General features: G+C 46.7%; 1 protein-coding gene across 5 annotated transcripts in view; it reads right to left on the reverse strand.

Moving 5' to 3' along the window:
* Positions 1–16,926, reverse strand: part of ptprsa (protein tyrosine phosphatase receptor type Sa) — a 459,556-nt gene that overhangs the window by 166,172 nt on the left and 276,458 nt on the right. For all 5 annotated transcript variants that reach the window (XM_065009561.1, XM_065009560.1, XM_065009558.1 and 2 more), the window contains one exon: positions 11,340–11,528. In XM_065009561.1, the coding sequence (XP_064865633.1) occupies positions 11,340–11,528 (189 nt within the window). The remainder of the gene's footprint in view (positions 1–11,339; positions 11,529–16,926) is intronic.

Consider the following 16,926-nt stretch of genomic DNA (forward strand, 5'->3'; position numbering starts at 1 on the left):
TCGTTTTCACTCAGCCTCTCTTCTTTTCCTCTCACACTCTCGCCCTCTCTGATGCTCCTCCTCTTGTCTGTGCCAATCTGATGCTCCTCCTGTTGTCTGTGCCTCTCTGTTGCTTCTCCTGTTGTCTGTGCCTCTCTGCTGCTCCTCCTGTTATCTGTGGCTCTCTGCTGCTCCTCCTGTTGTCTGTGTCAATCTGATGCTCCTCCTGTTGTCTGTGCCTCTCTGTTGCTTCTCCTGTTGTCTGTGCCTCTCTGATGCTCCTCCTGTTGTCTGTGCCAATCTGCTGCTCCTCCTGTTGTCTGTGCCTTTCTGATGCTCCTCCTGTTGTCTGTGCCAATCTGCTGCTCCTCCTGTTGTCTGTGCCTCTCTGATGCTTCTCCTGTTGTCTGTGCCTCTCTGATGCTCCTCCTGTTGTCTGTGCCTTTCTGATGCTCCTCCTGTTGTCTGTGCCAATCTGCTGCTCCTCCTGTTGTCTGTGCCAATCTGCTGCTCCTCCTGTTGTCTGTGCCTCTCTGCTGCTCCTCCTGTTGTCTGTGCCTTTCTAATGCTCCTCCTGTTGTCTGTGCCTCTCTGCTGCTCCTCCTGTTGTCTGTGCCTCTCTGCTGCTCCTCCTGTTGTCTGTGCCTTTCTGATGCTCCTCCTGTTGTCTGTGCCTCTCTGCTGCTCCTCCTGTTGTCTGTGCCTCTCTGCTGCTCCTCCTATTGTCTGTGCCTCTCTGATGCTCCTCCTGTTGTCTGTTCCTTTCTGATGCTCCTCCTGTTGTCTGTGCCTCTCTGCTGCTCCTCCTGTTGTCTGTGCCTCTCTGCTGCTCCTCCTGTTGTCTGTGCCAATCTGATGCTCCTCCTGTTGTCTGTGCCTCTCTGCTGCTCCTCCTGTTGTCTGTGCCTCTCTGCTGCTCCTCCTATTGTCTGTGCCTCTCTGCTGCTCCTCCTGTTGTCTGTGCCTCTCTGCTGCTCCTCCTATTGTCTGTGCCTCTCTGATGCTCCTCCTGTTGTCTGTGCCTCTCTGATGCTCATCCTATTGTCTGTGCCTTTCTGATGCTCCTCCTGTTGTCTGTGCCTCTCTGCTGCTCCTCCTGTTGTCTGTGCCTCTCTGCTGCTCCTCCTGTTGTCTGTGCCTCTCTGCTGCTCCTCCTATTGTCTGTGCCTCTCTGCTGCTCCTCCTGTTGTCTGTGCCAATCTGATGCTCCTCCTGTTGTCTGTGTCTCTCTGATGCTCCTCCTGTTGTCTGTGCCTCTCTGATGCTCCTCCTATTGTCTGTGCCTTTCTGATGCTCCTCCTGTTGTCTGTGCCTCTCTGCTGCTCCTCCTGTTGTCTGTGCCTCTCTGCTGCTCCTCCTATTGTCTGTGCCTCTCTGCTGCTCCTCCTGTTGTCTGTGCCAATCTGATGCTCCTCCTGTTGTCTGTGCCTCTCTGCTGCTCCTCCTGTTGTCTGTGCCTCTCTGCTGCTCCTCCTGTTGTCTGTGCCAATCTGATGCTCCTCCTGTTGTCTGTGCCTCTCTGCTGCTCCTCCTGTTGTCTGTGCCTCTCTGCTGCTCCTCCTGTTGTCTGTGCCTCTCTGCTGCTCCTCCTGTTGTCTGTGCCAATCTGATGCTCCTCCTGTTGTCTGTGCCTCTCTGCTGCTCCTCCTGTTGTCTGTGCCTCTCTGCTGCTCCTCCTATTGTCTGTGCCTCTCTGCTGCTCCTCCTGTTGTCTGTGCCAATATGATGCTCCTCCTGTTGTCTGTGCCAATCTGATGCTCCTCCTGTTGTCTGTGCCTCTCTGATGCTCCTCCTGTTGTCTGTGCCTCTCTGCTGCTCCTCCTGTTGTCTGTGCCTCTCTTGCTCTACTGTGTGCCACTCTTGCCCTCCCTCCCTCCCTCTCTGTATGAGGAGGAATAGCAAACTGACAGTGCTCTGCCCTGGGCTACCCCCTGAGAGCGCCGCCAGGGAGGCTCCAGCCCAGCGGAGGTGCCCTACTTAGTGCCGAGCCCGCGGTACACAGCGCAAGAAGGGGTTAAAGGTTAATGCAGCCTGTTGTGAATGACTCTACATCCCTGACCTGTGTACCAGTGTGACTACAGGGAGCTACAATCACAGACACAAACCCCTGTCTTTCATAGCAGTACAGAGAACCTAAGTGTGTAAGCCATGTTGGAACTGAAGATGTGATTTATAATGGATTATGTTCTAGGGTTGCTCTTCCTCCTCTGGGTTCCAAGTGCTTCTTTGTTTTGCCAGCAGTGGGGAGGTGTGAGTGTTGAGCTTGACTGTTTTGACAGTTTTTTTGAATCTCCATGGATGTTACATCCCTAGAAATATGGATACCTTGGCTAAACTGCAACACATGGCATTCTTTTTTTAAATGCTCATATCAGACATATCCAATCACACAGAAAGGGGATCAGGGTTTGGGACTGTTAAGTTGTTAGAGATGGAGTTCAAGGACAGCAAGAAGCTTGTGGGTTTATTTGTTCTCTGAAGTCAGAATATTAGTTAGGAGTAAGGAGTTACTAGTTAAGGTTTGGTTAGGTGGGGTTAAGGTTAGGTTAGATTAAGGTTAGGTTAATAAAGCAGGTTTGTGGATCCTGAGTATTAAAGAGGGGATAGGGAGGAAGATTTAATAAATGGGTGTGTGGAAAATGAGGAGTTGTGAAGTTCAAAGTGATTGGTTCCAGGGAAGAAGAGAAGAAGACATTTTGAATAGTGAAAGAAAGTATCAAAACGTCATGATCATTTATAGAAAACAATGAAAGCAAAGAAACAGGAAGGGACCAGGAAGAGAACAGGAAGGGAACAGGAAAGGAACAGGAAGGGAACAGGAAAGGAACAGGAAGGGAACAGGAAGGGAACAGGAAAGGAACAGGAAAGGAACAGGAAGGGAACAGGAAGAGAACAGGAAGGGAACAGGAAGGGAACAGGAAGGGAACAGGAAGGGAACAGGAAGGGAACAGGAAAGGAACAGGAAGGGAACAGGAAAGGAACAGGAAGGGAACAGGAAAGGAACAGGAAGGGAACAGGAAGGGTACCTGAAGGGACCAGGAAGAGAACAGGAAGGGAACAGGAAAGGAACAGGAAGGGAACAGGAAAGGAACAGGAAGGGAACAGGAAAGGAACAGGAAAGGAACAGGAAGGGAACAGGAAGGGAACAGGAAGGGAACAGGAAAGGAACAGGAAGGGAAATAATAATTGTAGGTTTCATCCTTCTATCAGAGCCTAAGCGAAGGAATGCCCTGTTATTTTTATCCTCTGAAAATGAGGAAAAATCCTTAAATTCAGGGCTCAATTGACTAACAATGCCACTCTTCTCTTTGAACACTGAAGGGCTCGGGTCAAGCTTAACCACTAAGGATGATGAACATCACCAAGTGCAGCCCCGGTTCAGATCCACCTTCCTTATTACAGTATACACGCGCAAGTCATAAACTCTGATTCTAAGCTCCGGTGAACTGTGGCTTAATCAGCTTATGGTGGGAGTGACCCAAATGTACCTCCACGGCCAAAGACCTTCTGCCAGCAGTGTGGCGTCATTGACGCTGCATAATGCCCCCAACCTCGTGTATGAAATCCTTCTACATGGTTGTGGATGCGGCTAGCTGTCCAGAGGCTATTCCAATCTGGCCAGAGACCGGGTCCATCTGGGTTGGAGATGGAGGGAGGTGTATGTGTGTGTGTGTGTGTGTGGGGGGGGTTAGGCCAAGTGCCAGGGTTTGACCCCCTCGGATGTCTGGATGACCTTCTCGTTTCCATGGAGACCTCTCTGGGCTGCTGGCTCCCTGGATGTTAGAACACATCTGTCCATCTGAATCAGGCCATCTCCTGCTGCTCTACTCCTGGCCCATGGATGACCTCTGTGATGTTCAGTGTATCTGTGCTGGGTGTATGCACATGTGTTTCTGAGCATGTGTGTGTGTTTCTGAGTGTGTGTGTGTGTTTCTGAGTGTGTGTGTGTGTGTGTGTGTGTTTCTGAGCGTGTGTGTGTGTTTCTGAGTGTGTGTGTTTCTGAGTGTGTGTGTGTGTGTGTTTCTGAGCGTGTGTGTGTGTGTTTCTGAGTGTGTGTGTGTTTCTGAGCGTGTGTGTGTGTGTGTGTGTACATAGATGCACACAGCTCACGTGGAGCGCCAAACCATCCAGTATCTTGAGAAATATTTGGGTCATATTCCAAACCTAATAATAAAAAGAGACCAAATAAAGACCTCATTCTTTATGAATATGTACGTATCCCACCTTCCCTCTCTCTACCATTTTTTATTGTTCTCTCCCTTCTCTCGTGATAATCTGCTCAGGCTGACAAGACCAGCGAGGGCCTGGGGTCAGGAGCAATGGGTACAGGAGAGAAATGTCAGTCCTCTTCCACACCTCAAAAAGGAGCTCACCTCGGGGACTCTACACGCAAATATCAGCACAGCAGTCAGTATGGACCTGGCACATCCATCCAGCCAGCACCAGCACTGTCTCCAGAGGCTCAACAGTACACGAGTCGCATCCAAATGAAGGACTTTTTGTGTGTTTTGTATGTTTTGTGTTGCTAAAAAGCCACATTGTTAAGGTGTGAGGTGTACATGGTAAACACACCAGTGTGTGTGTATGGTCATGGGATGGTAGTGTGTGGAGGAAGGGGTGTAGGAGAAAGCCGTCCCCCATCCTCGTTAGGGGACCCATCAATCCCAGAATCCTCCCCGGCTTAAGTCTGCCTGCAGTTAAATCAAGTACCACAGCAACAGCCAACCACAGGGGGAAAAAAAGACAAAGAAAAGAGAGCCCCTACTCAGGAAGTTTAACCACCTTTCCATATTTTTTCCTCAGCGTTTAAAGTCTCCAAGGGTACTGCTGGGAGCGTCCGGAGTGATGTTCACACACCTTGGTAAGTTCCCACATGTGACTGACTCAAAGATGTCTGATACCAAAACTAATGAAGACTTCAAACAAACAGAGGAGAGGCATGGGATACTAGGTAGAGGAAATAAATTCAACCAAACTAAAGAAAGACACCCCCACCAAAGAGAGAAACAATTTTGAAGTATTTATTCAACCTTGAGCACGTCTGCTCCATTCCTTTTGGAAAGGGGAGATTAAACTAAATAAGCGTTCAGCTGCTCAACTGGAAATGATGGCAGCTGAGGGGGTTCGAGCGCGGCAGGCCTTTTTCTCATCAGCATAAACCAGGCTTGCTGGTAGACTGGGATCTCCAGTAACAACAGCTAGCCGTCTTCACAGGTAAAATCGCTATAATAGACCTTCATATTTAAAAACAAAAGAGACAAAGAAGACTTGTTTCTCTCACAGACAACTAAAGGCAATAATTTGAATGTTTTCAATACCCCAAATTATAACAGATAGGCTCAAAAAGCAGGCCTCAGATAAAATCTGAAGTGTGGAAATGTGGTAAAAAATAAATTTAAAAAATGTAGACCCGATCCATAACACATAATGCGACAAAGCATTAGTTGGAGTTTTGTTAGACAGTGGGGGAGCATTGGGCAGCAGGAAAAGTTTTTCTTGAGAAAACATTTGGCTAAGGAGGGAAGGTTGAGCTGGCCACAGTGTGGGGCTGGAGGGTTCAGCCACACAACTCTCCTGCAGCGCCCCCCAAAGTCTGGAAACAACTCCAGTTCACCCCGTCACTACTACACCTTCCTGCCTTTATGGAACGAAGACTTGTTTTTGTGCAAATTCTCAGGGTCATTGAAGCCCTCGACTGTGTGCTTTCTCATGTGTGGCCATCAGAGGTCCACTGTGTGTGTGTGTGTGTGTGTGTGTGTGTGTGGGGGGGGGGCAAAGTCATATTTGTCTGGTCATAAACTACAAGATTTCTAGGTAACCTTCATCTAATTAATACTAGTACACACATCTTATTAATACTAGTATACTCATCTAATTAATACCAGTATACTCATCTAATTAATACTAGTATACTCATCTAATTAATACCAGTATACTCATCTAATTAATACTAGTATACTCATCTAATTAATACTAGTATACTCATCTTATTAATACTAGTATACTCATCTAATTAATACTAGTATACTCATCTAATTAATACTAGTATACTCATCTAATTAATACTAGTATACTCATCTAATTAATACTAGTATACTCATCTAATTAATACTAGTATACTCATCTAATTAATCCTGGTATACACATCTTATTAATACTACAGTCGTGGCCAAAAGTTTTGAGGATGACAGAAATATTAATTTTCACAAAGTCTGCTGCCTCAGTTTGGAAGATGGCAATTTGCATATACTCCAGAATGTTATGAAGAGTGATCAGATAAATTGCAATTAATTGCAAAGTCCCTCTTTGCCATGTAAATGAACTGAATCCCCCCAAAACATTTCCACTGCATTTCAGCCCTGTCAGAAAAGGACCAGCTGACATCATGTCAGTCTTTCTCTCGTTAACACAGGTGTGAGTGTTGACGAGGACAAGGCTGGAGATCACTTTGTCATGCTGATTGAGTTCAAATAACAGACTGGAAGCTTCAAAAGGAGGGTGGTGTTGCAATCATTGTTCTTCCTCTGTCAACCATGGTTACCTTCAAGGAAACACGTGCCGTCATCATTGCTTTGCACAAAAGAGGGATCCACAGGCAAGGATATTGCTGCCAGTAAGATTGCACCTAAATCAACCATTAATCGGATCATCAAGAACTTCAAGGAGAGTGGTTCAAATGTTGTGAAGAAGGCTTCAGGGCGCCCAAGCAAGTCCAGCAAGCTCCACAAAGTTGATTCAGCTGCGGGATCGGGGCACCACCAGTACAGAGCTTGCTCAGGAATGGCGCAGGCAGGTGGGAGTGCATCTGCACGCACAGTGAGGTGAAGACTTTTGGAGGATGACCTGGTGTCAGAAGGGCAGCAAAGAAGTCACTTCTCTCCAGGAAAAACATCAGGGTCAGACTGATATTCTGCAAAAGGTACAGGGATTGGACTGCTGAGGACTGGGGTAAAGTCATTTTCTCTGATTGTCAGAGTCTAGGTGATGTGGGTAAGGCGGAGTCAGGCGCAGGACACAGAGATGATTAATAATAGTAACTTTACTCAAAAATAATCGTCCAACAAGGAGAACGAAAATCCAGAATCACATAAACGAGACAACTGACAACAATAAACACGCATAAAACCATGGTGGCTCCAGAGGGTTAAATAGGGAAATAATTCAAACATAATGGGAACCAGGTGTGTACAATACAGACAAAACAAATGGGAAAAAAAATGTAGATCGGTGGAGGCTAGAAAGCCGGTGACGTCGACCGCCGAACTCCGCCCGAACAAGGAGAGGCACCAACTTCGGCGGAAGTCGTGACACTGATGAATCCCCTTTCCGATTGTTTGGGGCATCTGGAAAGCTTGACAAGCTGGGAAGCTTGTCCGGAGAAGACAAGGTGAGCGCTATCATCAGTCCTGTGTCATGCCATTCATGTGTGGGGTTGCTTCTCAGCCAAGGGAGTGGGCTCACTCACAATTTTGCCTAAGAACACAGCCATGAATAAAGAATGGTACCAACACATCCTCCAAGAGCAACTTCTCCCAACCATCCAGGAACAGTTTGGTGACAAACAATGCATTTTCCAGCATGATGGAGCACCTTGCCATAAGGCAAAAGTGATAACTAAGTGGCTCGGGGAACAAAACGTCGATATTTTGGGTCCATGGCCAGGAAACTCCCCAGACCTTAATCCCATTGAGAACTTTTAGTCAATCCTCAGGAGGCAGGTGGACAAACAAAAACCCACAAATTCTGACAAACTCCCAGCATTGATTATGCAAGAATTGGCTGCCATCAATCAGGATGTGGCCCAGAAGTTATTTGACAGCATGCCAGGGCGAATCGCAGAGGTCTTGAAAAAGAAGGGTCAACTGTGCAAATATTGACTCTGCATCAACTTCATGTAATTGTCAATAAAAGCCTTTGACACTTATGAAATGCTTGTAATTATACTTCAGTATTCCATAGTAACATCTGACAAAAATATCTAAAGACACTGAAGCAGCAAACTTTGTGAAACTTAATATTTGTGTCATTCTCAAAACTTTTGGCCACAACTGTAGTATCCTCAACATATTAATACTGGTATACTCATCATATTAAGACTATTACACTCATCATATTAATACTGGTATACTCATATAATTAATACCAGTATACTCATCTAATTAATACCAGTATACTCATCTAATTAATACCAGTATACTCATCTAATTAATACCAGTATACTCATCTAATACTAGTATACTCATCTAATTAATACCAGTATACTCATCTAATTAATACCAGTATACTCATCTAATACCAGTATACTCATCTAATTAATACCAGTATACTCATCTAATACTAGTATACTCATCTAATTAATACCAGTATACTCATCTAATTAATACCAGTATACTCATATAATTAATACCAGTATACTCATCTAATACCAGTATACTCATCTAATTAATACCAGTATACTCATATAATTAATACTAGTATACTCATCTAATTAATACCAGTATACTCATCTAATTAATACCAGTATACTCATCTAATTAATACCAGTATACTCATCTAATTAATACCAGTATACTCATCTAATTAATACCAGTATACTCATCTAATACCAGTATACTCATCTAATTAATACCAGTATACTCATCTAATTAATACCAGTATACTCATCTAATTAATACCAGTATACTAATCTAATACCAGTATACTCATCTAATTAATACCAGTATACTAATCTAATATCAGTATACTCATCTAATTAATACCAGTATACTAATCTAATATCAGTACACTCATCTAATTAATACTTGTATACTAATCTAATATCAGTACACTCATCTAATTAATACTTGTATACTAATCTAATATCAGTACACTCATCTAATTAATACTTGTATACTAATCTAATATCAGTATACTCATCTAATTAATACTTGTATACTAATCTAATATCAGTACACTCATCTAATTAATACGAGTATACTCACTAATTAATACTAGTATACTCATCTGATTAATACTAGTATACTAATCTAATACCAGTACCCTCATCTAATTAATACTGGTATACTCATCTTATTGTCCAATTCTACACAACAGCATGTGAAACTGTCTACAAGGTGGTGAAAGTAGCTAGTAACACACCACACATCTCAGGTTCTTCTCCTTGTTTCACCATTCTACTTGAATCTGGGAGCCAAAGACGGTTCACATAGTGGGCGGGAAAGGATACAAGTAAAAAAGGAAGGGTAGGAAAAGGACAGAGAGAAGAAGAGAGGGAGGAAGGACGTGGGAGAGAGGATGTGGGGCATGCATTTTAAAAGTAGTTAAAATGCCATCTGCTTCAGGGACAATGGGGATGTTTGTGGACTTAGTAAGACACTTACCAAAGGCTTCTGAAAATCATAATGGAACAGAAAAACAAATAGAAAAAAGGAAAAACAGAACAATTAATTTGAGGGTTTAGGTGCTGCTAGCAGTATCACCTAGAGTGCTGGAATGACACTGTTCAGGTGGGACTTTTATGAGCCCAGAATGTGATTATTACATGACATTTTTCACACAAAAATGTACTATTTCACACAGGCGTTCAGGCAGCAAGAGGTTAACATTAAGTATATGTACCACTTGACTTGTGTGTAGAACTGTGGCAAGTTTACGATCATAAAAAAAAAACATCTTATTTATTTAAAATACTGGCTTTATTACTTGGGGATGCTACTTGTCAAAACGTACATTGCTAAATGCTTTATTCTGTGTATAATGCCAAGGGATAAAACATCTAGGATGCATATCAGGGGCAAAGTATTTACCAAAGTTTTTAGAAAATTGGGAAAAAAACACTTTAATTATTAAATAGTGTTCAACTTCAGGTTAGAGAATGAGTTATTTGGTTTTAGTTCCATTTTGCTATTGTTATTGGTATGACCTGAGAACTGTGTTGTGGGTCAGATAGAGGTTGTTGATGTCTGCATGACGTGCATTCAGTGACAACAGCATCTCAACGGACAGACAAACGACAGATAGACACAGCGAGGCAACCCGCTCTGAATGTAAAAAAACACAGACGCACGGCAAAGAAAATGAAGGCATTGTGGAACAGAGAGACAGGTGAGAGACGCAAACAGGGGGGTTAGACACGTACAATATCAGACGGCTCAGCAGGAGAAAATCCAGTAACAACCCAACCAGCTTTCTCTGTAACTCTTTGAGCTTCACGGATGAATAACAACAGCAACAAGCAAAACACACATACATCTCAGGATATGTCAAAAGCCTAATCACGTTTCAGTATGCATGTTTGTCCGTACATCCTATAAAAGCCCAATGAGTCTGCCCTCCTACCGTCACAGCACAGGATGAAGCTGAACGAGTGCTAAAACCAGCTGTAGACCCTAGACATTAATAACATAGGTGGAAGAAAAACTCAGCTTCATAGGAATCCCTCATGGCGGACTGCTGTCCTCAGATAGGGAGGTCAAGAGCATTTTACACACAACCTCAGCATCTCCAAAGCACTCCATGAGCTCCTGATACCCCCACAGAGAAACCCTCTGTAACACCAAGACACGGAGCACTCAAGACAGTTGTACGACATCATCTAAATGAGTGAACACTTTTTCGTTTGTTGCCACCATGGAATTTCTTGGAGTGAATTTCAAGTGGATGTTTTTAGCTGTAATTTGCTCACTTCCTACGAGCCAAAGGTCCTAGAAAACAGCTATTTGCTATATTTATCACAAACCCGAGTGTTTTAGTGTGCGCTTTGCAAGGACCACATCTAGGGCAAGAACTCAGTTGAGACAGACTATTTATTTGGTGTTAGCAGCTGCAAATCAAAATAGGATGTATTGCATTTTTCTGATGGTGACACATTGTCAACCCAAAAGATCTACCCACTGTTGCCCGGGACCACTTTAATTATATATATTGTTAGACTTTGCTGCACTGGGTCTCTCTCATTAAGGTTTAATCAAGGGCTACGAGATCACACCTACACTTACAGTACTGAGGGGGAGAAAACTAGACCAAGCTCTGTTTCTCTCTATTCCACATTTCTGGGACCCATTGAATATTTTTTGGGACCTTTCCTCGATCAGATCTTCTGAGCAGAATCAAGCCCAAATCATCCACCCAGTCACCGCGTATCAATCATAATGTTTCAGGGCTAAGCTATAGCACTCACAATCGGATTCATGGCTGCTCACCCTTTTGCATTTAAAAAAAAAACCGTGGCAGCTGAAGGTGTAGCTAAGCAACCAGGGCAGCTGAATGTGTAGCTAAGCAACCAGGGCAGCTGAATGTGTAGCTAAGCAACCGTGGCAGCTGAAGGTGTAGCTAAGCAACAGATTACACCATTTCCTTACCTGAGCGCAGCTGTTTGATTCGCCCGTTACTTGCGTTGGGGTCTATGGGCAGAAAGTCCTTAAACCAGGTGATTTCTGGGTCGGGGTTGCCGCTGGCAGCACAGAGCATGGTGGCCGTCCGGGTCCGCTCGACCACCTTCAGCTGGGGACCCATGTCTATGTTGGGGAATCCTCCCGGGAGCAAGTCCTCTGTAGAAGGGAGAAAGGAAAAAGACATGGTTATTGATGTTGGTTAAATTAATTCACTAGTTACTCTGCTACTGCAGTAGCACTACTCCATAGCGAGTCTGAATAAGTGTTTATCAACCAGAACACTTTTAGGTACTTGGTAAAACACGAATGAATGTCCTGCTTTAACGTTCCCTGAGAGTCACAAGAGGGATCACTATATCCATTCTAACACAGCTCAATCCAAATACCACTCCTTACACATAGGGAACAAAATTGCATGAGAGATATGTCAAAATGAAATCCTCTCTCCCTTGAATATCATGATTGTGTGTCCTAACTGTAACCTGTTATTTACAGTAGCCATTCACACTCCATTAGTTCCAACCAGATATCCTAATCTGAATCGGGTTTAGATAACAGCTACACCTCTAGAGCCCGAGATTACGCTGGGCACAGAGACAACTCGGATAAACCAATAAAGCAGATGAGGATCATCTTGATGAGGCCAGAAAACAGCAGTCCTCTGAGTCCTGAGAAGTCCCGTCCTCAAGCAGGAGACGTTGGAACCCAAGGAGGGGAAAAGCAAACCAGAGACACCTGCTTCCGACTTCCTCATTCTAAACGGGTTTACTGGGCTAAACCAATCGGAGGAGACACGCAGCAGCCCACACAAACAAAGCCGACCAATCAGAATACAACGCCTGAATCTCAAGTACCTGTGAGTGAGTACTCAAAAACATCTAAAACAGGGCCTCCCGGGTGGCGCAGTGGTTAAGGGCGCTGTGCCATCAGAGACTCTGGGTTCGTGCCCAGGCTCTGTCGCAACCACACTCAACCCCATCCCACCACGCCCAACCACACCCAACCCCACTCCACCACACCCAACCCCACCACACCCAACCCCATCTTCAGGGTACGGACAATGACCTCACATGTGCCAGACATCACGGTGGGAATGTCGGCGCCTGGAGACCACTCGATTGAGGAAATAAGGCCAGTCAGTTTAGTTTGAGTCATGGGGAGAGAGAGAGAGAGAGAGAGAGAGAGAGAGAGAGAGAGAGAGAGAGAGAGAGAGAGAGAGAGAGAGAGAGAGAGAGAGAGAGAACAAGGTGAAGAAAAGAGAGCAGACAGCGAAAGAGAAAGAATGAGAGACAAGCCTCTAAAGTAAGGCCCACTCATAGGCTTCCAAGCATGAGGGCTGATACTAGCAGAGAGGACTATACATTTGCAGAATCCTCTCCATCGATTACTAACGGATGCTGATGTATGATCTCTTTGTACTGCGGTTCCCCTGAGGGTAGAAAGCTGCAGCGAGCCTGTATCTCATCCCACACTTGATGGTACAGAACTGTGTGAGTCTCCCTTACTCTCTCTCTCTCTCTACTTGTGCCTCTGTGACATCAATGTGTGTTAGACGCGTTAAGTGTTGTGGTCCTCTTCCGGTTACATCGGCAGGACACACCTGCTTTTTCCCCCCCACAAGAGGCAAGACACACCTGCCCCCCCCACAAGAGGCAGGACACACCTGCCTTTTCCCCCCAACAAGAGGCAGGACACACCTGCTCCCCCCCCACAAGAGGCAGGACACACCTGCTCCCCCCCCACAAGAGGCAGGACACACCTGCTCCCCCCCCCACAAGAGGCAGGACACACCTGCCCCCCCCCCCCACAAGAGGCAGGACACACCTGCTCCCCCCCCACAAGAGGCAGGACACACCTGCCTTTTTCCCCCAACAAGAGGCAGGACACACCTGCTCCCCCCCACAAGAGGCAGGACACACCTGCCCCCCCCACAAGAGGCAGGACACACCTGCCCCCCCCACCACCACACAAGAGGCAGGACAGGCTGTTCCCCACTTCTCCAGGGGGCCCTCTGAGATGTGACGTTGAGCTTCTACCCACGCTTCACATCCACACGTTACGTTTGCCTCAATAATGACCCTGTACGTGGGAGAGCAACTCCTTTAACCACACCCAGTAGTAAATGAAGCCGCAAGAACAATACAACAAGCAATTTACTTTGAGTTGAATTCAAATCGAGCGAGTGATGGAGGGATCAGTGAAGAGATGCATAGAGGAGCTTGGAGTTGCGGAAAGTGGGCAAAGGAATGAATGGGTAGTCGGGGGAACAAGAAGTGCAGGGGTGGACGAATCACGGTGTAATTATGCTATCATTAACCACTGCTCCTGATCGGAGACAGCAGACTAAAAATCCCCCTTCTATTAGCATCCCCAGGAATGGTGTCTGAAACAATCTCCCCTGCAGCTTAGGGAGCACTGTCGATAAAACACTGTTTAAAAAAAAAAACTTTAGTTCAGGGTTAGCCAGCCTGAGAAAAGGGGAAGAAAAGAGAGCGGGAGAGAGTGAGAGAAGGAGAGAGGGAGAGAAGGAGAGAGGGAGAGAAGGAGAGAGAGGGAGAGAAGGAGAGAGGGAGAGAAGGAGAGAGGGAGAGAGGGAGAGAAGGAGAGAGGGAGAGAAGGAGAGAGGGAGAGAAGGAGAGAGTGAGAGAAGGAGAGAGGGAGAGAAGGAGAGAGGGAGAGAAGGAGAGAGTGAGAGAAGGAGAGAGGGAGAGGAGAGAGGGAGAGAAGGAGAGAGGGAGAGAAGGAGAGAGGGAGAGAAGCCAATGACGAGGGCTGATTGTACCCTGAGGGTGTCCTAGGACTGCCAGTGATTATATGTGTGTACGATGCACACTGGTGCTCTCCGCAATGACAAATCTTCGGCGCAAATCGAATCAGCCATGCTGCGACCCGATCGGTCAGTCGAAAAGCCATTGTTTCATTTGCCAGAAGGGCCTCCGAACGCGCGCCGCTCATCATCACGTTGCAGAGCATTTTGTCATTCACGCTGCGACTGGATTTTTACACAGACAGCAATTACACCCCCGCCTGAGTCGGCTCCTCTGTCCTGCCATGCATGCCTGTACATGTTTTAAGGCTACAGCTAATACACCAACCCTCCACAAACATCCTTCATTGGAGGGATTCAAACAAACCATAGAATCAAAATATCTCAGATTACTCAGCAATTACATTGGCTTTCGCAGGGGAGGGGTGACGTTGAAGATATACATTACCCAGCATGCAAACCAGGATGTCGCCCCCATATTTATCGAGGGCTTTTGTTTCCTGCCGCTTTCAGAAAACATTTTCATGCTTGAAATTGGCAGCGTCATGCAATTACGTGTTGGCAAATGGGCATCTGGGCAGCTCGGTCTGACATTGACCATCCTCAGAGGATGCTGAGCCTCTGAAAATGGTGTCATGATGATGATCACAAAGTTGGATTTACATCCGCTATCTACGCCATCCAACCGCTGGCTGAGGACCCAGATATCCAATGGTTACCCTCCTTCTCCAGTAGCAGACTTTTTCCTCTTTGTTTCTCATAGTCTTTGGCTATGCTGCTGACGGAGCAAATTATGCTGGTGGCGCTCATTATCTGTGATTATCTTTAATTGTGATGCACTGTTTAATGTCATTACGCAAGCGACAGATGCAAAGCCTTTAATCTGATCGGTTAGCTTAGCACCCGCGTCTGTGGACTCATGTCATGGGTGCTGTCATGTCCCCTTCCTCGTTTCTGAGAGCTACGACCTACTTGAGCTGGTCATCTCCTCTGAGTTTTACACGCAAAGGAATCCCGTTTCTAACAGAATCCCAGTTTCACCCTTTTCCTGATCTGGACCTGTGAATCGGGTGTAAAGTACAACTTGATAGAGCAGCTATTGGAAAGAGGGAAAGACATTTTGGGTCCGTGCAATGATTTCACCCTTTCTGATAGGCTGGCATCAAATCTCTTTTGACTGAACCATTCATTACCATACCAAAAACAACAGTTCCCCCATCACGGCCTGGGACTGCAGCAAATGCCATTGGTGAACCTCCATTCCGTGCACTTACTACTTACATTGATATGTTCACTTTCCAAAATGATCTAATTTCATCTGTGGAATAACCAGGTTAACGGATTACCACTAGCCACAGCCAGCGATGGGGCTTTAGAAAAGGCTGTGTGTTTATATTACAGAGAGTGAGGGAGGGGGGTGAGTGCTGGGGCTGCGGAGACAGAAAGAAAGAGTGAGGGAGGGGGGTGAGTGCTGGGGCTGCGGAGACAGAAAGAGAGAGTGAGGGAGGGGGGTGAGTGCTGGGGCTGCGGAGACAGAAAGAGAGAGTGAGGGAGGGGCGTGAGTGCTGGGGCTGTGGAGACAGAAAGAGAGAGTGAGGGAGGGAGGGAGGGGGTGAGTGCTGGGGCTGCGGAGACAGAAAGAGAGAGTGAGGGAGGGATGGGGGTGAGCGCTGGGGCTGCGGAGACAGAAAGAGAGAGTGAGGGAGGGAGGGAGGGGGTGAGTGCTGGGGCTGCGGAGACAGAAAGAGAGAGTGAGGGAGGGAGGGGGAGTGCTGGGGCTGCGGAGACAGAAAGAGAGAGTGAGGGATGGGGATGAGTGCTGGGGCTGCGGAGACAGAAAGAGAGAGTGAGTGAGGGAGGGGGGTGAGTGCTGGGGCTGCAGAGACAGAAAGAGAGAGTGAGGGATGGGGATGAGTGCTGGGGCTGCGGAGACAGAAAGTGAGAGTGAGGGAGGGAGGGTGGTGAGTGCTGGGGCTGCGGAGACAGAAAGAGAGAGTGAGGGAGGGGATGAGTGCTGGGGCTGCGGAGACAGAAAGAGAGAGTGAGGGAGGGGGTGAGTGCTGGGGCTGCAGAGACAGAAAGAGAGAGTGAGGGATGGGGATGAGTGCTGGGGCTGCGGAGACAGAAAGTGAGAGTGAGGGAGGGGGTGGTGAGTGCTGGGGCTGCGGAGACAGAAAGAGAGAGTGAGGGATGGGGATGAGTGATGGGGCTGCGGAGACAGAAAGAGAGAGTGAGGGAGGGGGATGAGTGCTGGGGCTGCGGAGGCAGAAAGAGAGAGTGAGGGAGGGGGATGAGTGCTGGGGCTGCGGAGGCAGAAAGAGAGAGTGAGGGAGGGGGTGAGTGCTGGGGCTGCAGAGACAGAAAGAGAGAGTGAGGGAGGGAGCGAGGAATAGAAGAGAAGCATCAGCATTACCATAGCCTTAAAATAAATAGACATTTAACTCATCTGCATTCCCAGCTGTTAAGACTCTGGAGATGGTCAATTTAATTTGCTGCCCTCCCAGTCCAGGCAGCTGAAGTCACATAATCGGCAGGCAGGCAGGTCGGCCGGTGTGTGTGAGAAAGAGCGAGAGACAGAGAGACAGAAAGAAAGAGAAAGAAAGAGAGACAGACAGAGAGAAAGTGAGCGAGAGAGAGAGAGAGAGGGGGGGTGGGCTTGTGAGAGGCTGAAGAGGGTATGTGGGGGAAAGATAGGTGGTGGCAGAAGTAGCGGGGTAGGAAAACTAATCACGGACTCTTCGCCTTCATTTTGCTCTCCTTCGGACTCCAATCTCAGGTAGATAATGG

Source organism: Oncorhynchus nerka, linkage group LG25, assembly GCF_034236695.1.
Source record: "Oncorhynchus nerka isolate Pitt River linkage group LG25, Oner_Uvic_2.0, whole genome shotgun sequence".
Lineage (NCBI taxonomy): Eukaryota > Metazoa > Chordata > Actinopteri > Salmoniformes > Salmonidae > Oncorhynchus > Oncorhynchus nerka.